The following is a 24,179-nucleotide window of genomic DNA, read 5'->3' on the forward strand; positions in this document are numbered from 1 at the left end:
GGACACAGGACGACCCCAGATGTTGGCAAACATACAGTCAGTCGTGACAGAAGCGCTCTGTGCTCGACCACAGATTCAAACACCAAACATGTTATAATTGTGTTTGAATGAATTCAAATCAGCTTATTTACAAGAGGTTTTTATACATTTGAATAAATATCTTGTTTTTAATACACTTTATATTAATGTACAGTAATGCTGCTGTGAGAAGTGCTGATAGTTTTTAATAGAAGGCCTATAGCACACAAATGTTTACTTCTCACTGTTATGTTGTAGAATCCACTTAATCATGAAGTGCTGTGTCCTGTCGACTGTAAGGTTTTTTAAATTTATGAAACAAACTATAATTTAGGGCTCATGAACTGTCAGGTAAATGTCTCATAACATCAGGAGCAAATGTCATATCAGAGGGATTAAGCGAATAAATGTGAGTCCTAGGCACAAGATGAAAAAGAGCTTCCAAAAGTCATTGATGAACAAACACTGGGCACTAAAGTGGCATCCTCTCTGCGATGGGGTGTGGTTTGCAGCTCAGCAGCAGGGGAGGGATGGAGAAGGAAGTTCAGAGTGTGGTGTCAGGGGAGGCTGACCAGCACAGCAGGTCTCCATCACCTAATAATGCCTCGTGTGTTTGAGCAGGATGACCTGACAAGAGCGCTGTGCTGGAGAAGAGGCAAATGGAAAGCTGCACAAGTAGAAAAGTGAAGAAACGCTGACAATAATTATGAAGACGACAAATGTTCATCTTCTTTTCCCACTCTGTTAGTTCAGAAGTCGGACCGAGTCCATTCAATCACTTGAATGGGGACAGCTTTGGGGGATATTTTGGTGAGAATATTTTTACTAACTAAAAAATGGTTTAACAAGTAGCCAGAAAATATAATAACTGTTGTTTCACCGCTGAGCTGATTGATCTGGTACAAGGATCTCTGTGCAGCGCTGGAGGCGATACATGCCACAACTCAACTAGAATAATAAAGATTTTAGCCAAGCATAACACACACTACAGAATCCTACCATTACTATTATTATGACGATTATTAAGTCCTACACACAGAGGGGTGTTGCATTGTAACTGCCTCAACAATAACTGCAAAAACTAGTGATTTGGTCACATTTTGGAGGTTACATCGTTTTTCTAAGGAGAACAAGAGAGAGAGAAAACCATGAGTGGAGCACTCTGGAGATGTGGTATGTGACAAACAGCTTGAATGTATCCAGCATAGGTTAGCTCAGGAGGTTATAATTGTAATATTGTGACACAAATGATCTTGAAAACTTCATATTACACCTCTCAGAATCTTTTTGTGTAAAACAGCATTTAATATTCATTTCACTTTGGAATAACTTAAAAATAATACAATTATGAAGTCAAGAAAAAATCCTGCACTGAGCTGCAACAGCAACATTTCTGTACTGTGTTCAGAAAAGCAGAGCTCGACGGTGAAAAATAAATGATTAATCCTAAATAAAACCAAATCTACGTTTGGCTGCAGCCCTTAAAACAATTTACATGTATGTATATTATCAGATCCTCTTCCTCAGTGACAGAAAACATTTAGATATCACATAGAAAGACACGCCCCCTACTGTTAACGGTTGAAACAACAAACCAGACATTTCAAAATAAACGCCAAACGCCAGGTAAAACCTCCCGGCTTCGAACTACAAAACAATATTTCTAAATGTAATGAGTGTTATGATAACATGGCTGAGCTATTCCTATGTTTTTGTTTTGTTTTTAGAAACGATTGACGTTACACAGTGTAAAAGTAAAACTACAAGTAAATAGTTTTATTTCATCGGGCCAAATCCTGATTAGACAAAATCTCACAAAATATAAATTATTAAATGTGAAAGAAAATCATTATTAAACCGCGTTAATGTATCTGTTGGTTATTCCTACACTGTGTATTTATGTGTTCACTTGTCATTGGAGCTGATGATTGATTTGAACCAGTGACGCTGATGGCTTGCTTTTATTTTGAAGTCTGACAAGTACTCCGGTGTGCGGCGGTGTGGAGCTGGGCGCTTGACAGACTTCTCCAGCAACGATTTGTATTGATGTGATCAAAGGCGAGTGAGGTGGAGGCTGACCCGTGGGCGGTCACACTGCGCAATACCATAGGGCAAAGTTTGCCTGCTCTGATCTGTCGCTTGTGACTCGGAGGACTGCTGTGTGCGGCATGAACCAGGGCTGAGCGCAGGCTCGGGTGGTGCGTATGTCCAATATTATCTTTAATGAATGCTGCCGTGTAACCGCCGTGTTTCAGAACGTACTCTCTGGCGCGGGCCTCTGCCTGTCCACTGCACCGATCCTAGCCATGGGTGGGAGTCTGGGTTGCCACCGCTCCATCCCCAAAGACCCCACTGATTTCAGCTGCGGCAAGCGCAAATTCAGCGCCGCCTGCAATTTCAGCCACATTTTGGTGAATCAAGAGCGGCTGAACATTAACATCGCCACCGAGGAGGAGCTCATGACTCTGCCGGGAGTTAATCGCACAGTTGCGCGGAATATCGTGCAGTACCGGGACTGTATCGGTGGCTTTAAAAAGGTGGAGGACCTGGCGCTGGTAAGCGGGGTCGGGGCCACCAAGCTGGAGGTGATCAAACTGGAAATCTGCGTTTCTAGCAGGACCAGTTCTTCCCAACACTCTCCGTCGTCACTGCGCAAAGACTTGGACTCTCAGTTCTACACCGGGATGAACATCAACACCGCCACCCCGGCGCAGCTCATGAGTATTCGCGGTATCACGGAAACGATTGCAAAGAACGTGGTTTCGTATCGCGCGGAGCACGGCCCATTTAAAAGCATCGAGGACCTGGTAAAGGTGAAGCACATCAACAGCTCGCTGCTCGACAAAATCCGGTTCCAAGTTTTCGTGGAGCGCTCCCGGGCACCCTCCACCAACACGAACGCAGGGCTCCCCGGCACCACCAAGTGTCACCCAAGCCCCTCTTCCTTTAGTCTGGGCAGCGACGACTTGGACCTCCCACCTGGAGGCCCGACCCAGATCGTCTCTGTGCGGCCGAAGGTGGATCGCCCGCTGGGGCTCCGGGACGGGAAGTCCGTAGTGCGCGTGGCCACCTGGAGCCTGCAGGGCTGCTCGTGCGACAAGGCTAACAACCCGGGGGTCAGGGAGGTGGTGTGCATGACCCTGCTCGAGAATGAGTGAGTACCTGCACACACACTCATCACACCTGAAGGCCGCGTGGTTACTGAAGCGTGGGCAGATGAGGAAAGCTTATTGTTTAAGTGGTCTCGGACGTGTGTCTGATTTCTGTGCGTGCATCCGGCAAAATACTGAATAACTCACTTTATTAAATTCAATCACTTTTATTTATATTGCGCGAAATCACAATAACAGTCTTAATGAATGAAAGTTTGTAAGATAATAAACAAAACAACTCGAGTTTCATTTTTCCATCACACTAAATGCGCACAACGTACAGTCAGCTGCATGTGTGCTGATAGTCATTATGTCAGGATATGCCAGCTGTGCCGTCCACACACCAAAGGACACCTACAGCCACTCACGGAGCCTTAACAGGACGAACCCCTCCCACAACATTACTGCGCGCAGGCCCAAGTGTTCTTGTGCAGAAACCTAAATAGTGATTTGATTTGAATGACAGTCGTGCAGGAATGATGGCTCTTTGTTTCAGGTTTATGTTGTGCATATTTCAGACTTCACAAAACCCAGACTGTGAAAAGACTACAGCACACCAAAGTAGCTCTTTGCTTTGTGTTATTTGTCATTTATGGGTTCAAAAATGTGGAAACATCATTAAAACTACTGCAGAAAGAAAATAAGAGAACATTGTTTAAAAAGAAAAGTTCAGAGTCATCACCTGATTTTACAAAAGCATAAATCTGGGATTTAACAGACCAAACTTAATCGTGACCTGACGAGTTTTTTGTAGCGTTAAATCTGGTTTTATGTCCAGAATAAAACTCGCATCATGCATCTTTTTTTATAAAGCCATCAGATGCATATGAAAGGGAAAATGTATCATACAAAATACATGAAAATTCTACCCCGAGACAGCAGGCGAAAAACATTATCAGGGCTTCGTGATTGAGGTCAAGCCAGTTTTGTGCTGCAGGGTGACACATTCTCAGATTCCCTGTCAGACTTGTGAAATGAATAAAGAGCACAGTGGACCGTGGTTCATATTCCACCAGTGAAAATGTTCTTTTAAGCAGAAAACAAACTAAAACAAAATAAAAATCCATCCATGCATTTTGTTTGGCTTATCTTGGGCTGGATCGTGGAGGCAGCAGCCTAAGCAAGCATGCCCAGACCTCCCTCTGCCCAGCCACCTCCTCCAGCTTATCCAGGGGAACACCGATGCGTTCCCAGGCCAGCTGAGAGATTTAATCTCTCCAGCGTGTCCTGTGTCTGCCCCGGGGCCTCCTCCCGGTGGGATGTTCAGCTCTTGAATGACTGAGCTCTTCATCCCATCTTGTCCCTGACCCAGAGTGGCCACTACAACCTTCTCCGTCTGAGGACCGTGGCCAAAGACTTGGCGGTGCTGATTTTCTTTCCAGGCATTGGTCTGCATACAGTGAAAACATAAGACTCTGTGGAAAAACTTTGGGTGTATATACCTGTGAAGACCATGAGTGGCTGTGAAAAAGGAGAGTATAGGCAGAGCGCAGCAGCAACGCAAATCAGGCATTAGGGTTTAAATCTCAGTGGCTAGGCTCTTTCTTCTGTTCTCTCATGGATAAACGAGAAGCTAAAGTTTGGTAAGGTGTTTAATTGATACTCCCCCTTTTTTAATATTACAAAAAAAGTTCTTAAAGCCATCTATAGAGCTTCACCGTGGTTTCCAGAGCAAACTGTGTCAAGTACGGCCTAAAGTCAGTAATGGTGTTGTGATCATTGTTAGTGAGGAGCAGGAACAGCAGCAGCAGGAGGGCACTGTGAAGGAGACTCAGTATGTTTGCACAGTGACAAACTGCTGGGTTAGTAATCATAAGACCCAGTCTAAGTTTACACACTTCATGACTTTCCTCCAGGCAAAAGCAGACAGCTACTACAGTTCAATGAACTCTATTTTTTTTTTCACCAAAGTTTGCACAAACTGCTCTCGGCCCAAACAGCCTATCAGGGATGTGGAGTTAGACTCAGCTGGCTGCAGTCATCCTGACTATAGGGAAGTGAAAAGAGCTGACTTAAGCTCCTAATAGCAAGGTTCATATGGATCAAAGCATGCAAGCTGATAATGTGGTGTTAATGTTTCTTACTGTTGAATTCTTCTTTCCCTGCTTTTGAAGCATTTATGAAATATGGACCGTGTCTCTCAGTGTCCCAAACAAGGTGGGCAGTTCTGTTCTATTGTGTCAGCTGGGACGCATCTACTTCCCCTCCTGCGTCGACACTTCACAGAGAGTACTGACGACGGTGCACCCAGCATGCTTTAGACAGATCACTGATGTTAGATCCTTTGTCTTCCCTTTAATTTCTCTTGAACTTCCTGATCCATAATGACTGGATGAGCAGAGGCACGCCATGATTTTTGTTATATGAAAAGTAATTGAATTAATTAATAATGCGTAAAGTAGTGTGCTATTATTATAAATGCTGCCCGATATCCTGGACCTAAAGCTCTCTCACACTCTCACCTTAGGTTTGTTGTGGTTGCTGCACCTCAGTTGTGTATTTGACAGATTGTTGCCTATCTGATAATGTGCACAAACGTACAACTAACCAACAAAGAGGGATGAAGGGAATCATCTTTCACTCTCACTTTACGATACAAAGGAGTTCATGGTTGATTTAGAAGGTGTCCAGGTCTGGTGGCCTCAACATGAGCCCAGATCATCACACCTCCACCACCATGCCTGACAGTTGGTATGAGGTGCTTCTGCTGATATACTGTCATATACGAGGGGGCCAAACAGGCCCAGCTTTGTTAGCCAGCTAACCTAACTAACTAACCATCCAAAGCATATGGGACTGAATTAAAATGTCGAAATTTAATGTTGAAAGATTTTTTGTTATTTTTGTATTTTGGACATTTGAGTGAGATAAAAGCCCAGTACTTACGTTCATTAGTTTATACCTGGAAACTGGACCAGTTTCTTGGACCGGCTCCTATTTTTTCCCTCCAAATATCCTTCAATCACTGATGTGCGATGAATATTGGGACAGGGTGGACCTGGTGCAACCTGTAAATCTGGGGAAAAGAACGCATTTGTGGGTTGCTTTTGGACGAGCCCATGTGGACAGCCTTCGTCTCCTGGTTGTGACTTAATCAGTCTTCAAATGTGACGCTCAAAGGACGCAGCCACTGATGCTTCACCGTGTCTCACTTGTGTCTGCATTGAAGCAGCTAATATGAAGTCCTGTTTGGCATTATCAGTGGTTGCTACTGTCAGAGTGACACTGACGAGTCTTTATGCAACATTTACTCTTATGCTTATGTGTATTTTTCTTGCTGTAAACCCAACTAATTTTGTCTACCTCTATAGACTTGGCCATAGAGTCGTGGCTTACAGTTACCAGTGTTGCCCTGATGAGATGGCTAATAGGCAGCTCAGACTGTGGGTGTTTGAATCCTTGCCAGTGGAAATGGGAGGATCAGGATCTTAAGCAGCAGGAGCGTTGCATGCTCTCAGAGCGATCAGACCTGCAGGGGAGGAAGGAGGTATTGTCTGTGGGACTGCAGGCTGTTTATTCTGAAAACAGGATCTGTGGACAAAGTTTCTGCCTATAATCCCATCAACACCAAGCTGTTCAGCGTCTCAGGTGGGCCAGTGTGGCAGAGCAGTGAAAACATGCAGGTGCTAGAAAAGTGAAACGGAGTCCAGCAAAATGTGGTCTGAACAGGGTAAAAAACAGCTTTTTAAAACTTTTTAAAACAACAGCCACTGATCAAAGCTTTACAGCTAAAAGAATAATGAAAAGCATGATACAAATCAAAGAACACAAGTAAAACAGCACAAGTTAAAAAAAGAAGAAGCCATAATTAGTTTGGAGCAGCTGTTGCTCAGGAGGTAGCCTCGGTCATTAACCAATCAGGTGGTTTGATCCCTCTACTCTCGTCCTTTGGCAAGATACTGAACCATGATTTGCCCTTGATGTATCCACGGAGCGTGTGCGTGTGTGTGTGTGTGTGTGTGTGTGTGTGTGCATGTGTGTGTGTCCCTGATGTGTTTGTCACATTTTCAGTATTCAGGGTTATATAGACTGAGCGCTGCAGAGGTTCATTAACAGGATCAAACACCAATTAGTCTAATTGAGTAGAACCTGGAGTACCATTGAAAACCCAGCAGGCACAGGAGGAACATGAACCTCCACACATACTTACCCAGCTGGAGTTTAAATCATGAGACGCTCTGTTTTTATGCCATGTGTACTGAATCAGGAGAAAACAGGGAGCACGAGGGTTTATTTGCATTTTCAGAGATGCAAATTTAACTTGATAATGAATTAAAAACATTGCTATTGTTTTCAACAATGAAATGTTCGTCAGGATTTTAATCATTTTATCTGAACTGAGCATTCAAAAAACCTCTGTGCAATAAACAACATGTAACTAAACTTGTGTTTTTCAGTGATGGTCTGAGAACATCTAAAGCTAATGAGCAACTCTGTCTAGATCTCTGGTTGATAAGCGAGCACGAAAGACTGCGGCCGATCCTCGACCTGTGTTAAAGATTCTGACCGTTCGTACGACTTTGAGGTGCTGATTCTTTTAAACATGGACTTCCTGCTGCGATGTTTCTAGAACAAAAGAAATCAATATTTTGATCAGCTGTTAAATACTAATTCACTAACAGTGACTCAGAGAGGCCTCGTGAGTCATTGTGTTATATTTAGTTGTTTTTGCTCTTTGGTGCTATTGAAATATTTCCATTCATTTAGTCATTTGGGTTTTTGCTGGTGTTGTTTTTTTATTCTTGGTGCTTTGGTTGTAGCTGCATAATGTAGAAGTTTACAACTGAGCAAAATGTAATTCCCAGGAGTAAACACGAATCATCAGGAAGGACATCCGGTGTAACAAATCAAAACAATCTGAGCAACCTGTTGTGGCAACCGCACTGTAAATAACAGAGGAGCTCAAAACAGCTTTTATTCTTGGTGGTCTGAGGACAGACTGACTACAGGCATGGAGTTTTAGGGAACTATTGCATGAAGACTGTAAGACTGCAGTGTCATATATGCATGTGATCAGTAGAGTCCAAAAGTGTGGAACCAGATTTGCACATTATTCAATGTTTATTTTTAGTCTTCAGTTGATGCAGATGGCTGTTGTTATTGTCATCGTCCTACAAAGACTGTTTAGCCGTAGCCAGTAGCTTTCAGAGCGCTGTCTCTAATGCATCTGGCTGTTTGTGGAGTCTAGCTTCAAATTGGCAATCACACATAGAATTATGAAGGACTAAAGTTTATTTTTTCCTTTTCTTTTCTTTTCTTTGTTTTGTTTTGTTGTTGTTTTTTTTAAATAAAAGGAGTGAAGTCGATGTAAAAATGTGGATGGGCTGGTGGTGTGTTTCCTCCTCACCCAGGCAGGTGGAGTTCTCTAGAAGACCTGCTGGGGATGCTTATAAGGACCTCAGCTACCCTTAATCCTTTGAAGGGCCACATTTAGACCACTGCCAGTAAAGGAGGTTGAAAACTGGAACTACTGGTGTGTAGTCGTGGATGGATAGATGGAATTGGCACACTGAGCATGAGAGTGCTGAAGAAACAGCTGTGATGTTTATTTATAGTAGCACAAGTACAAATGGCTGAGACGGTAGCTTCAGTGCAGCTTTTCTTCCTTTTGTGTTGGTATGTATTGACAGCGTGTAGAAAATCTTTGCTATAACAGTCACAGTTTATGTTGATTCTTTGAAAACATCACTAGTTGTTGCAGAAATGTCTGGAAACTGCTCCATTTGAGCAGATACCAGGTGTTGCACACACATCTCTTCTCCACGTTACCCACAGTTGTCAAATGACTGTTGGCGATGAGAATCGGTCCCCATCTTTAAAGGAGAAGAACTCTGCTCTTTTTCTCTGTCTGACATGAATCCTGTATAACTGAATCAACGTGGCGGTCTGATCATGGCTGAATTGTGCCATGTCATGTGACATGTTGTAACTCAATTCTGACTCCTGACTGACGGCATTACTTATGATGCTTGTGCATCCCTGGTTTCATTGAGGATCAGCTGACAGGAAGCAGCCAGCAGCTGTAATGTTGAGTGTCTCACCTGTGTTGCAAAATGCAATGCAAAGCAGCTCATCTTCAGAGTAAAAGTGCCTGTTAGAAATGTATAGCATTTTATTAAGCTGACTGTTGATCTGGGAAGTCATTTGAAAAGTAAACAGTTCAATATTTATTGGGCTGTAAAGGCCCCTCCTTCATGCAGTGTTGGCACATTGAATTTCAAACAGTCTAAAGTGTGTCTATAAAGAGTCTTATTTTCTCAGCTGTCTGCCAGTTTGTTAAAAGAAACTTTAAATTTGGCCTAAGTTTGCTGTGTGTTTACTATGCTGAGTCAACCATAATACATGACGATCTCCTAGAAAAACTGATCTCAGCTTTGCTTGGTACCAGTAAGTCATAAATGCTGTGCAGATGCAGTGCGAGGGTAGAAAGAAGAAATGAAATGCTCAGAACTTTTAAGGCTAAAAGTTCCATTAATGTTAGAAGATTTCTATAAAACAGAGTCATCCCTCACATTACTTCATAGCTAGTAATAATTTTAATTTTTCAATGTTCTGATACAATGTTTGGGGAAAAATAAATTTTAAGTTTATAAATTTTAATTTACAAATACAAAATGGGTGTTCTGATGATTAACTCTAACCAGTACGGTTGAGTTTCAAAGTAACCTGAAAAAATGAACGTGGTCCACCCAGTACTATATACAGTGGTGTGAAAAGTGTTTTTTTGTGTATGTTTGTCACACGTAAATGTTTCAGGGTCATCAAATAAACCTAAATATTAGGCAAAGATAAGAAGTAAACACAAAATGCAGTTTCAAAATGAGGGTATTTATTAGTCTATTAGGGGAAAAAATCCAAACTCAAAGGCTCTCGTGAGCCATTATCCACAAATGAAATCGAAAACATGGAAGCTAGTGAACTTTCCAAAGAGTGTCTGACCAAAATTACCCCAGGAGGTCACAAAAGATCCTAGATCAACATCCAAGGAGCTGCAGGCCTCAGTCGTGTCAGTTAAGGTCAGCGTTCATGACTCCACCATAAGAAAGATGCTGGGCAACAATGGCCTGCATGGTGAGTTCCAAGACGAGAACCACTGCTGAGCAAAAGGAACATAAAGGCTGATCCCAGTTTTGCCAGAAAACATTGTGATGATCTCCAAGACTTTTGGGAAAACACTCTGTGGACTGATGAGACGAACGTTGAACTGTTTGGAAATGTCACATTACATCTGGTGTAAAAGTAAGACAACATTTTCGAAATGGAGCATCATACCAACAGTAAAATATGGTGACCATCTATTGTGACCTGAAGCTGAAGTGCAGTTGGGTTCTTTAGCAGGACAATGATCCAACACACATCAGCAAGTCCACCTGTGAGTGGCTTAAGAAAAACAAAATGAAGACTTTGGAGTGGCCCAGTCAAAGTCCTGACATGAACGTGACTGAGATGCTGTGGCATGACCTTAAAAGTGCAGCTCCTGCTTGAAACCGTCCAGTGTGGCTGAATTACACCATTTCTGGAAAGATCAGTGGGCCAAAATTCCTCCACAGCGCTGGGACACACTCACTGCCAGTTAACACAAACACTTGATTGCAGTTGTTCAGTTCAGTTCAGTTCATTTTTATTTCAAACATTTCAAACATGTGCCTTCACAATCATTACAAAATATCATTCCATTATTTGTTTGAAAAGGAGTAGGCTGAAGTATTTACTTATTTGTCCCTACCCCCTCAAGTTTTACCTCTCATTCATTTAATTTTTTTTTTGTCTTAAATTAAACAAACAACATATGAAACATATAAACATATGAAGTAAAACAAAACATAACATACATAAATCAAAAACAAGAAATTAGCAAGCCCCACCACAGTATAGTTTCTTTCATATGAAAAATACAGAATGTGTATATTTGCAGATACACAAGTTATGGAAAAACAACAAACCAAAACAAAACAAAAAAACAACCAAAAAAGAACCGCAACACCATTACCAGCAACATTACCATCCTGGGTTAACCCCGTTTTCTTCATTCTTATACTTATTTAAAATTAGGTTTTTATATTTTACTTTAAACTGTTTTATGTTTTGACTGTCTTTTATTTCTTCTGTTAGACTGTTCCATAATTTAACTCCTGCAATTGAGATAGACATAGTTCTTAAAGTTGTTCTAGCACTTTGTATTTTTAAATTCCATTTCCCTCTTAAGTTATACCCACCTTCTCTTTCTATGAACAATTTACAGATTTCTTTTGGAAGCAATTTATTTTTTTACTTTATACATTATTTACGCTGTTTTAAGCTTCACCAAGTCTTGGAATTTAATAGCTTGCATTTTGACAAAGAGTGCATTTGTATGGTCCCTGTACCCTACATTATTTATTAATCTAATGGCCCTTTTCTGTATTATAGTTATTGTTTGTGTGTTACTTTTGTATGTGTTTCCCCAGACCTCTACACAGTAGCTCATATATGGCAGTAGTAAAGCACAGTATAAAATGTGCAGTGCTTTCTGATCCAACATATGCTTTGCTTTTCCCAGGACGGCAATGCCCCGTGCCAATTTCCCCCGAACATAAGTAATGTGTGGCTTCCAACAGAGCTTGTGGTCGATGATCACCCCAAGAAATTTTATTTCATTTACTCTTTCTAAATATACATTGTCAACACATATTTCTACTTCGATGTTTTTCTTTTGGTTTCCAAACAACATAAATTTTGTTTTATCTAGATTCAATGATAATTTATTTATATCAAACCACTTCTTTAATATCGTTAATTCCTGTGTGATCATTTCCAAAACCTGTGGCAATTCCCCACCTGCACACAGTATATTTGTGTCATCTGCAAATATTACAAACTTTAAAATCTCCGATACTCTGCAGATATCATTTAAGTACATAATAAACATTTTTGGACCCAGTACTGAACCTTGAGGTACTCCACAAGCTATATCCATCAAATTAGATTTATATTCATTTATTTGTACATATTGTTGCCTATTCCCTACATAGCTTTTTAACCATTCCAAAACCACTCCCCTAAACCCGTACTTTTCCAGTTTTTTTAATAGAATTTCATGATTAACAGTATCAAACGCCTTCTTTAGATCTAAGAAAACTCCGAGCGCATACCTCTTATTATCCATACATTCCGTTATCTTTTCCATTAAATCTATCAGTGCCAAAGCTGTTGATCTGTTGTTTCTGAACCCATACTGACTATCTGTCATTAATTCATATTTTTCCACAAAACTGTCAAATCTTTTTATGAAGAGTTTTTCCATTATCTTAGAGAACTGGGAGAGTATTGACACTGGTCTATAGTTTGTAAAATGATGTCTTTCACCGGTTTTGTAAATGGGAATAACTTTAGCAACTTTCATTTTTTGTGGAAAAACTCCTTTTTGAAACGACAAGTTGAATATATATTTTAATGGTTTTACGATACCATCAATAACTGTCTTTACAATTACCATCAATAATTGTTGCTGCTAAGGGTGTTTAGGGGGCAATCACTTTTTCAGACCACTGGAAAACCATGTAGTAATGACAGGAGGAATGCCCAAAGTGTCCTTTTGTTGTCAGTGGGTTTCATTATCATGCTTTTCTATCAGGTTTTTCAACTAATTATTTATTTTAAGAGGATTTGGGTAAATAATGCATATGTATGTATATGATGTACGTGTAAAGGTACATTTTTAAAAAAATGCATTCTCTCTCTTATTACAGTATCAAGTTACTGGCAGTGCAAGACCTGCTGGAGCACGAGGCTATTGATAAGGTAAAGTGGAACATGAATTACACTTATCCCAACTTCTATTGTAAATGAGGTGACTTGCTTGCACGGGCAGCAGGAATCAGAAATGTGACAGCAGCTTGTCTTTGTGTATACTCTGCAGGGTTTCAGTGATGGAGAGGATCGTTAAATTGATTGGGTTACAGCCATGTGGTTTAAGTACGCCTGAGTTAAAAATACTCTTGTGCTCTCGCTCCCAAGACTGACACCCTCAAATTTTAGTTTATTTTTTCCGTCACACTGCTGCCAACATTAGCGCACATTTCATTCATTCATTCATTCATTCATTCATTCATTCATTCATTCATGTCATTACTGATTTCTCGTAACTTATATTTGTCATATTTCCTTTTAGTGAATAACATAATGATTAGCAACACATCCTGTCTCGTCCCCCCCTCTTTGTCACTGGCTATGGGCCAACTTGTAACAAGTGGGGGCTTGTCTGGGATCTAATTCATTGTTGGAGACGGTTTGCATCATCTGACTTAAGCTCATTGTTCGATGGAAACTGTTTTCACTCCTGTCTTGGAAGGAGTCTGTTGGCTTGGTCCGCTCTGTGTACATTTGGCTTGTGTTTTTGTTCTTTTGTCACAGCTGACAGAGGAGCGATGTCCCGTTTCTCTGGGCTGGTCACAGTAAGGGGGCAGATGTATTTAGTTGGGATGTTTCTGGCAACTATTTTCTTAGTTGACTAAACGAGGGAAATAAATTTGACCACATAACTGACTAGTCTAAAACTAAGAAACACTCAGACGTCAGCTTACGTTTGAGAACCGTTTAATAAACAATATTTAAAAACTCTGAAACCATTAATCCCATTCTTCATGTCACTTAACTGGGCAGCACCTCACATCGTGTGTTATAAATATTACACATTAAACTCCAAATAGAAAAGGAAGAAAAAAACTTTAAAATAATAAACGAATGTTAAGTTTAACTATACTACAGCGTTACTACAGAAGATGCTCATGTGTTATTAAAATATAACAGATTAACATCTGAATAATTAATAAATTGTTGCTGAAAAGTCTGGCACATTGTGCCGGGTATCATTCAGAATGTAGTCACGTGACACACATGAACAACTTTAATGAATAAAGATTTTGAATAACAAATCAATAAATTATAGCCATTTTCTTCCGCTTATCTAAAGTCATATCTTAAAGATCTTATAGTACCTTATGACCACTGAGGTGAATTGGCACTTCATGAGTAATCAGACTCCATTTTATCTTAGAGACTTCGTAGTACCGTGTCACTCCAATAGAGCACTTCACTCTAGGGACTCTAGGGCTTACGTGTAAATTATACTCCTTCAGGAAATCTACGTCGTAACTCGCGCTTTAACTGAAACCCCATCCTATACCAAAACCTTCTATATAACAGATCGACACACATCACAAGGGCTTGAATGCCATGGGAGGTTGTGGTATAGTGATAAAAGGAACTTCTGGTTATTATGCAAGTTAGAATGTGGCTTTCCAACAGAGGTCCAAATCAAGCTGTGGTTGCGAGGATATTTAAAAGTAGAAGCAGAGCCTTCAGCTTTCAGGTTCCTGGTCTTTGGAACCAGCTCCCAGTTTGGATTTGGGAGACAGAAAACGTCTCTGCTTTTAAGATTAGGCTTAAAACGTTCCAATTTGATAAGACATATAGTTGAACTCCAGCGATCCAGCAATGACTCCTCCTCTAGCTGCTCTACAGAAGGCCTAGGGTGCTAGGGCAGCGGTCTCCAACCTTTTTTGCGCCACGGACCGGTTTATGCCCGACAATATTTTCACGGACCGGCCTTTAAGGTGTCGCGGATAAATACAACAAAATAAAACTAGTACCGGTACCGAAAAAAAGAACATTTATTCATAACACACGTGAAAAGACCCAGGAAAACCGAGTTAACGATAAAAACGATAACAAAATAACACTGAAAACTGATAAAAACCCTGAAAACCACACATTTCACACCTGAGCCTCAACTCTCGCGGCCCGGCACCAAACGACTCACGGACCGGTACCGGTCCGAGGCCCGGGGGTTGGGGACCACTGCTCTAGGGGGGTTCCCATGATGCACTGATTGTTGCTTCTTTACTCACATATTTTACTCACTATGTGCTTACTCTGCTCACTCTGCATTTCATCATTTGTTATTATTAATCTCTGGCTCCCTCCCATCACCTCAAACCAGCTGTGGCAGATGGCTGCCCCTCCCTGAGCCTGGTTCTGGCAGAGTCCTCCTCTTGCTAATAGGGAGTTTTTCCTTCCCACTGTTGCCAAGTGCTTGCTAAAGGGGGTCGTTTGAGGTTTTTGCTGCAGGGTCTTTTTCCTTAAACTATAAAGCACCTTGAGGTGATTTTTGTGACTTGGCACTAAACACTGCCAGTCAAAAGTTTGGACACAACCTCTTATTTAATGGTTTTTCTTTATTTCTACTACTTTCTACATCATAGATACAAACTGAAGACATCACATATATGAAGAAAGATACATGGAATTATGTAGCAAAGAAAAAAAGGATAAATAACTCTAAATATGTCTTATATTGTAGATTTGTCAAAGTAATGCTTTGACGAATCTGACAAATCTTGCTTTGTCGACAGCGCTGCAAACCTTCGGCCTTCTCTCAATAAGCTTCATGATGTAGTCACCTGAAATGGTTTCACTTCACAGGTGTGCCTGTCAGGGTTCATTTGTGGAATTTCTCGCCCTCTCATGCAGGAATTCTGATAACCTCGATCAGGATTTTTATTCATCTTTAGGCATGAAAAAAGATTTTTTAACTTTCTTTTATACATGTACTTTAAAAAAAGTTTTTTACATGTTAACTTATGTGGACAACATCACCTTTCATCATACCATCAACACTGACGCAAATACAAGAAAACAGCCTTTGAATAGCTGCCCACTGTAGTGACCACTGTGCGTGAAAGAGTTAATGGGGTTGGGACCATCAGTTGTGTTGTGCAGCGGTCAGGTTGGTGCACAGCTCACAGCTCTGTTTGACAACTGATAGAGTTCATATTATGGCGAGAACCAATCAGCTAAGTAAAGAGAAACAACAGCCCATCATTACTGTAAGGACTGAAGGTCAGTCAGTCTGCAACACTGCTAAAGCTTTGGCCCCAAGTGCAGTCGCAAAAACATCAAGACTACGATGAAACTGTCTGACATGAGGACGCCCCAGGAAAGGAAGACCAAGAGTCCCTCTGCTGCTGAGGATACATTCATCTGAGTCACCAGCCTCAGATCAGAGCCCAGATAGATGCCACACAGCTCCAGTAGCAGACACATCTGTACATGTTCAGAGGAGACTGTGTGAATCAGGCCTTTATGGTCAAATAGCTGCTGAGAAACACGACTAAGGAAAAGCAACAAGAAGAGATTTGTTTGGGCCAAGAAACACGAGGAATTAGACCATCTGTGCTTTGGTCTGATGAGTCCACAGCTGAGATCTTTGGTTCCACCTGTTGTGTCTTTGTGCGATGGTGAACGATGGTCTCTACATGCACTGTGAAGCCTGGAGCAGGAGGTGTGATGGTGTGGGGGGGCTTTGCTGCTGACACTGTTGGGGATTTATTCAAAATTGAAGGCAGACTGAAGCAGCATGGCTCCCACAGCATCCTGCAGCCACATCCCATCATTTATTCTTCAGCAGGACAATGGCCCCGAACACACCTCCAGGCTGTGTGAGGGCTCTGTGACCAAGAAGGAGAGATGGAGTGCTGCACCTGATGGTCTGGCCTCCAGTCACCTGACCTAAACCCAGTGGAGATGGTTTGGGATGAGATGGAGGACCAACAAGAGCTCAGCATCTCTGAACTCCTTCAAGACTGTTGGAAACCTTTTCAGGTGACGACCTCGTGAAGCTCATGGAGAAACTGCAGAGAGTGAGCAAAGCAGCAATCAAAGCAAAGAGTGGCTACTTTGGAGAATCTAAAATATAAACGTGTTTTGAATTATTTCACACTTTTTTATTTACTACATAATTCCATCTGTGTTCATTCATAGTTTTGATGCCTTCAGTGAGAATCTAAATTTAAAAAAAAACAAAACATGAAATGTGAACGTGTGTCCAAACTTTTGACTGATAGTTTATATATGATTCAACTGAACATTTGCTTTAATAACTGTGCGCCGGTTTGAGTGGTTTAAAATAAGATTTCATATTGTTTGCTATTAACTGCTGCTCACGCACTAAGTATAAGTTGACTTTAAATTGAATGTCCGGAAATCCGTATGTCTTACTTTTGAGAAAATAATATAAAATGTTCATATTCAAATCTGAAATATTAATTTCATTTTTAAATTTCAAGTCCTGCCAGCTGGGTCCTTTTAATTTACAGGGAGTGCAGAATTATTAGGCAAGTTGTATTTTTGAGGAATAATTTTATTATTGAACAACAACCATGTTCTCAATGAACCCAAAAAACTCATTAATATCAAAGCTGAATGTTTTTGGAAGTAGTTTTTAGTTTGTTTTTAGTTTTAGCTATTTTAGGGGGATATGTGTGTGTGCAGGTGACTATTACTGTGCATAATTATTAGGCAACTTAACAAAAAACAAATATATACCCATTTCAATTATTTATTTTTACCAGTGAAACCAATATAACATCTCCACATTCACAAATATACATTTCTGACATTCAAAAACAAAACAAAAACAAATCAGTGACCAATATAGCCACCTTTCTTTGCAAGGACACTCAAAAGCCTGCCATCCATGGATTCTGTCAGTGTTTTGATCTGTTCACCATCAACATTGCGTGCAGCAGCAACCACAGCCTCCCAGACACTGTTCAGAGAGGAGTACTGTTTTCCCTCCTTGTAAATCTCACATTTGATGATGGACCACAGGTTCTCAATGGGGTCCAGATCAGGTGAACAAGGAGGCCATGTCATTAGTTTGTCTTCTTTTATACCCTTTCTTGCCAGCCACGCTGTGGAGTACTTGGACGCGTGTGATGGAGCATTGTCCTGCATGAAAATCATGTTTTTCTTGAAGGATGCAGACTTCTTCCTGTACCACTGCTTGAAGAAGGTGTCTTCCAGAAACTGGCAGTAGGACTGGGAGTTGAGCTTGACTCCATCCTCAACCCGAAAAGGCCCCACAAGCTCATCTTTGATGATACCAGCCCAAACCAGTACTCCACCTCCACCTTGCTGGCGTCTGAGTCGGACTGGAGCTCTCTGCCCTTTACCAATCCAGCCACGGGCCCATCCATCTGGCCCATCAAGACTCACTCTCATTTCATCAGTCCATAAAACCTTAGAAAAACCAGTCTTGAGATATTTCTTGGCCCAGTCTTGACGTTTCAGCTTGTGTGTCTTGTTCAGTGGTGGTCGTCTTTCAGCCTTTCTTACCTTGGCCATGTCTCTGAGTATTGCACACCTTGTGCTTTTGGGCACTCCAGTGATGTTGCAGCTCTGAAATATGGCCAAACTGGTGGCAAGTGGCATCTTGGCAGCTGCACGCTTGACTTTTCTCAGTTCATGGGCAGTTATTTTGCGCCTTGGTTTTTCCACACGCTTCTTGCGACCCTGTTGACTATTTTGAATGAAACGCTTGATTGTTCAATGATCACGCTTCAGAAGCTTTGCAATTTTGAGACTGCTGCATCCCTCTGCAAGATATCTCACTATTTTTGACTTTTCTGAGCCTGTCAAGTCCTTCTTTTGACCCATTTTGCCAAAGGAAAGGAAGTTGCCTAATAATTATGCACACCTGATATAGGGGGTTGATGTCATTAGACCACACCCCTTCTCATTACAGAGTTGCACATCACCTAATATGCTTAATTGGTAGTAGGCTTTCGAGCCTATACAGCTTGGAGTAAGACAACATGCATGAAGAGGATGATGTGGACAAAATACTCATTTGCCTAATAATTCTGCACTCCCTGTATATCGAAGCAGATTGGTAGAAGATGATACTTAATACTTTTAAAATGTTTTTTGTGTGTGTATTACCCGTTTGCCATGTTGTATTTAAATAATTATCTATTAGATAATAATTTGGGTTGGCTGTAGCTCAGGAGGTAGAGCAGATAATCTCTAATCCGAAGGCTGGTGGTTCAATCTCTGGCTGCTCCAGTATCCTTGGGCAAGATACCAAACCCCAAGTTGCTTTAGATACTTTGTGCCAGTTGCTTCCAGAGTTTTACAAAATGTTAATTTGCTTTTTAGTTAGTAATATAATAACAGGCAAACCTGTCTTTATGTGTTGCAGTTCTGTGCAGAATTAAATCAAGGAACACTTGCCAGTTTACAGAAGTGGAAATGGCCACGAGGGCTGTGGAAAAGTGTTGTGTCGGAAAAACCCACCGGCCATTCCAGCAAGGTGGGTTTACCATTGGCAGCTGTTACAACGACACTTTAAATTGTATCCACAAAAATAAATCAAAGTCTAAACTTTGCCGAAGATCAATCAGTTCAGTTTTCAGTTCCCAGAAATCGATTTGAATAATTTACCCGTCGAGAGTTTTTAACATTTTTTAACACTGTGACTTTTTTTCTTAACCACTACAGTTTCTTTTATTATCTAGAACTGTTGGAGGTGTACTGCAGTAAAACTATAGTAGTGCTACTGCACAGACTGATCTTTCATGCGGAATAAATATGAAATGATCTTTTGTAAAAATAGCAGTGACCCTCCAGCTCTATTACCAGCAGCTGTTTACCTTCATGCTTACACTCTAAGAATCAGCATCAGTAAACTACATGTCAGATGTTTATGTAACTGACATATGAATAGCTGTGATTGACTAAATCATAAGTAGAGTAAGAAGATTGACTTGAAAGTTTATATTAATTAAATAAACCTTTGAAAACGTATCTAACACTAATACATCCCTCTGTTCACAGGGAGTGAGCTACTCTGGCTTTTTGTGGGATAGCTCCTCAGGAATTGATCTGAAGGATGCCCTTGTCTTGGAGTCTCCTGCTGTCAATGGAAATGGGAGTCATGTACACCATCCACTCTATGTGGCTCACTTTTTAGTAAGGCTATAATTTATTGTCATTGAATTCATGTGTGTTTGGTTATAAAAAACAATTCAATTAATTTTATTTATATGGCACCAAACCCACCAACAGCTGTCTCAGAGAGCCGTATCTATAAGACCCTGGAACGATGAAGAGAACAGCCCAACAATCAGACAATATCCATTTGTAATTGTTTAGGATCTGAATACTTTCTTAAACCTCCAGAACTAACACATGGTTGATGCACTGCTGCATATTTCTTTGGTTTTATGTATTGTTCTTCTTTTTACTTAGCAGGATAAAAATTTAAGTGGTCAAAAAATTGACTTTTTCCATTAGATTGGTTCATTTGAGCTGACGGTGGTGAATGTCCATATGCAAGCCCCTGCTTCACCAGAGCAGTCCGGTGGCAAAAACCAAAACTCTGATGAAGCCAAGTGTCAACGCCTCCCTCCCAGCATCCAGGGAACACTAAAAGGTTAGTCTGCCAGGTCGGACCAGTCGAGACCGCATGTGTCAGACGCCGTAGACGGATCCGCAAAGTCTGACGTCATTTTTGACGTCTTGTCCTATTTTCCGTTTCTTCCTTTGCAGGTGAAAAGGATCTACTAGTGTTGGGCAATTTTGGTTGCTCTCCTCAGAGCTCAGAGCTGGACACACTGAGAAAGGAGAAATTCTGTGCCCTGATACCATCCACTCAGTTCACCAACATCACCACCTGCTCACCACAGGGCACCCGCTGCGTGGACAACATCTGGGTCAGCCGTTCTCTGCAGAAGATATATTCAGGTACATGTACAGTTGTGTTTGGACAGTTGCACCGATTAAGATTAAAAAGTTCTCTTAGGTTGTCTTGATAAGGTCAGGTTTCATATTAAGGGAAATTATCTGTGAATTCATTCAGCATTCATCATATCTCAAGTTATTTAGTTCAGTTCAGTTTTATTCGTGTTTCATTAATTCAGGGCAAAAGTTGGCTAAGTTTACATTACAAGTGCATCTCAGGATATTAGAATATTATGGAATAGTTTTTTTTTTGTAATTTAATCAGGTTAGACCTGATATGATTTCTTCTGCTTTATTTTAAATGTTGGTTCGCTCAAATTATTATTATTAGTAGTAGTAGTAGGTAGTAGGTAGTTGGATGGACAGCTGTCTCGCTGACGGATATCGACACTCCATGGAGGGAAAGCCACAGAGGATCTGTGCTGAGAAGGCTGATTGATTTCAGAGAGCTATATCAAAGCTTTTTAATCAGAGGTTGACTAGAAACTAAAAGTATGGTAGGAACATCTGTATAAGCAAAAAACAAAAGTTGATTTTAGGAACTTGGCTGAGGCTGGTCTTAGCAAATCACGAGCCACCGTGCACAGATGTCTTCAGGAAAGAGGCTACAACTGTCACATTCCTAATATCAAGCCAATCCTGAAAAATAGAATTCTTTTAGTTTATTATCTGAGCTAAAATGAAAAAATGTTACCATCCTGCTGTTAGACTGTTGGTCCAAAGTCCTCTTTTCACCTGAAAGTAAGTATTGCATAGAATCTGGATGAAGAGTGCAGAGACACAGAAACCACGATGTTTGAAGACCAGTGCGATGTTTCCACAGTTTGTGAAGAGATTAGATGATAGTTGTAAGTTTGATAACTTTCTGACCATTACTGTAGGAGGAATAGCAGCTCTTCTGAAGTCTGAGTGGATGGACGAAGGATGCTTTTAAATTCAATTCATTGTATTTTTCTGGCACCAAATCACAACAGTTCCCTCAAGGTGCTTTGAGACCATGCCATAACCACACCGATTCTCAGAAAGGCCTAAAAATAGCCAGTTGTCCACCTAACTGCACATGTTTAAAGGAAAGAAAAATCCTTGAAAAGAACGTTAAAAAAAAAAAGAAATTCAAAAAACATTTTTTTCATCCCTAAAGATGAATAAAAATACTTAAAAAAAATTTGTCATAATTCATGCATGAAAGGGTTAATGAATATTTGAAAGTTATTATATTAAAATAGTGAAAAAAACCCCAATTTTTCATAATGTAATTTTTTAAAATGGAAGATGGAGATCCTGCAGAGTTAAAGAACAATCAGAGTTCCCGTCTGATCCTCTGAATCGAGCTCAGTTGTGGCATGATAGAAGACTCTAGGTTAAATAGTCTGGATACACTGATATGAAGTTTTAAAGATAAGTGGCAATGTCCACGTTGACTCTGTCATTTATTTGATTTTTTTACATAACTGTATATAAGTAAATAAGCCGAGTACACCTCCATGATTCAGGAGCTTGTAAAACCAACTTAGATTTTTTGTTCTGTCTTGTTTATTTCTGCCTCTTTCTAACATGCGTACTATGACTGACAGAGCTCTGACCAAGAGTTCCAGTGTGCCTGCTGGTTTATGCACGAATGGCAAATAAAGAACTTTGAACCTTGTATTTTAGCTCACTCAGGGTTTTCATTATGCACAGCTCCAATTTTTTATGAGGTGCGTTTTAGAAAGATGGGGATTTCTCTTGGCGACCCTTCCAAACAAGCCGTACTTGTTTAGTCTTTGTTTCTAACTATCAGGAACTCAAACATATAACATGCTAACTTACGCCTGTATAATTTTAGATGTAGTTCTTGTGTTATTAGTTAGCACTGCGTGTCTACATAGAGTCATCACAGAAGTCCAAGTCGAGCGTTGCTTTTACACAGGTGGTCAGTTTAGTTCTTTATATTGTATGTTTACAATCCTAACAATCAGATGAGCCTCTATGAACAGTGGGAAGGAAAAACTCCTTTTTAAGAAGAAGAATTGAAAAGAAAGAAAGAAGTCACACAAGCAACTAACGATTAAATGTATAGCAGTTTATAAACTAGTCATATAAAACAAGTAAAGTCAGGTTTTTCATTAACGGTCTTAAAACGAGGCTGGCTTTAGTTTCAAGTCTGGTTAAAAACAGGTCAGGTTTTATGCCGAACACAAACTAAATGTTAAGTCAGTTCTCAGGTCCTTTACACAAGACTAAGTGTGCTCTGGAGTTCACCAAACCAATTTAAAATTTGGTCTCCAGTTATGACAAGTCAAACCAGGTGTTCAAGTCTAAGTTTGGTCTAATCTGAGTGTCAAATCATCAACTTACCAAGTGTGCCAAGACAAGTCTGAGCCTAGTTAAAAGCACTTTGAGGCCACACTTGCACCTGAGTTATTTAGACTAGAAGTCACTCAATCAAAGTTTAAGTTGAGTCTCAAGATAAAAATAATTACAAAATACATGTAAAAATGTATTTTAAACTATGTGTAAAGTAGAGGATACATGGTTACTTCTCAAATGTATGATGAACGTGATCCTAGTTTTATAGAAGCTACTATCAGATCAAAGTTTGGTGCATTATTTGTGTTGCATGAAGTTCTAAGTATCTCCTGACTGTTCTTGTGTCCTTTGTTCTTGACAGGCCACTGCATGGTAGTTCGGGAAGGCTTAACTAACCCCTGGATCCCAGATAACTGGTCATGGGGCGGTGTGGCCTCTGATCACTGCCCTGTGTTTGCAGAATTTTATGCAGACCTACCTCCTAAGGAGCTTAGCGGACCTGGTATGGCAGTGGTGGACAGGGGAGACATTCTGCCCAAACATGAGCGGTGACATCGGCTGCAGCAAAGACAGAACTGAATGACATGAAGATTTTAACCTATCAGGATTCTGCTTTATCTCGGTTTGCTGTGGCGCAGTTTCCTACAAAATGTGAACAAGTGCCAAGATTGCCTTTTGGGTTTCAGGTTATCAATGGAAAATCGTAAATGAGAAATATTCAAGCCATAACAAATGTTTAGACAAAAATATGATGTATTTTAAAAGAAATGTGCCAAACATTTTATATATGTATAGAAAAATAAAAATAAATTGATAGATGATCACGGTCTGTACGAACTCTTATTGATACAGTTTGAGCACCATCTGAATGACCTGGATCTCTTTACAGGCGCTGCTGTGTCCTTCATCTTTTATAGTTCACTGGAGAGTAAGATTCAATCTCAGCTGCTGAGCTCATGAAAGCTGTGTGCTTAATTATACAAGTGAAGCTTGTGTGCATGTGAACTGCCATACTTCCCTGAGAATAACGTTGCCAGGCACAGTGACATCACAGGGCTTTGCTGCTGCCCTTAAAACTGGTCGTTAACCACCTTCACAATACTGCTTTTGAAATTAAACAGCCGAGTAACACACACTTGTGTTATACTGCTCAGCACG

The 24,179-nt window shown here is 40.5% G+C and overlaps 1 protein-coding gene across 1 annotated transcript; it reads left to right on the forward strand.

The window, feature by feature from the left end:
- The first annotated feature begins 2,040 nt into the window (after positions 1–2,040).
- eepd1 (endonuclease/exonuclease/phosphatase family domain containing 1) lies at positions 2,041–23,842 on the forward strand. The gene is made up of 7 exons (XM_080864048.1): positions 2,041–3,172; positions 12,899–12,950; positions 19,192–19,302; positions 19,827–19,961; positions 20,286–20,424; positions 20,541–20,735; positions 23,383–23,842. The coding sequence occupies exons 1-7, from the start codon at positions 2,223–2,225 to the stop codon at positions 23,571–23,573; spliced, it is 1,773 nt and encodes a 590-aa protein (XP_080720174.1). The 5' UTR covers positions 2,041–2,222; the 3' UTR covers positions 23,574–23,842.
- The last annotated feature ends 337 nt before the right edge of the window (positions 23,843–24,179 follow it).

The sequence above is a fragment of the Rhamphochromis sp. 'chilingali' genome (assembly GCF_963969265.1).
Source record: "Rhamphochromis sp. 'chilingali' genome assembly, chromosome: 17".
In the NCBI taxonomy this organism is placed as follows: domain Eukaryota; kingdom Metazoa; phylum Chordata; class Actinopteri; order Cichliformes; family Cichlidae; genus Rhamphochromis; species Rhamphochromis sp. 'chilingali'.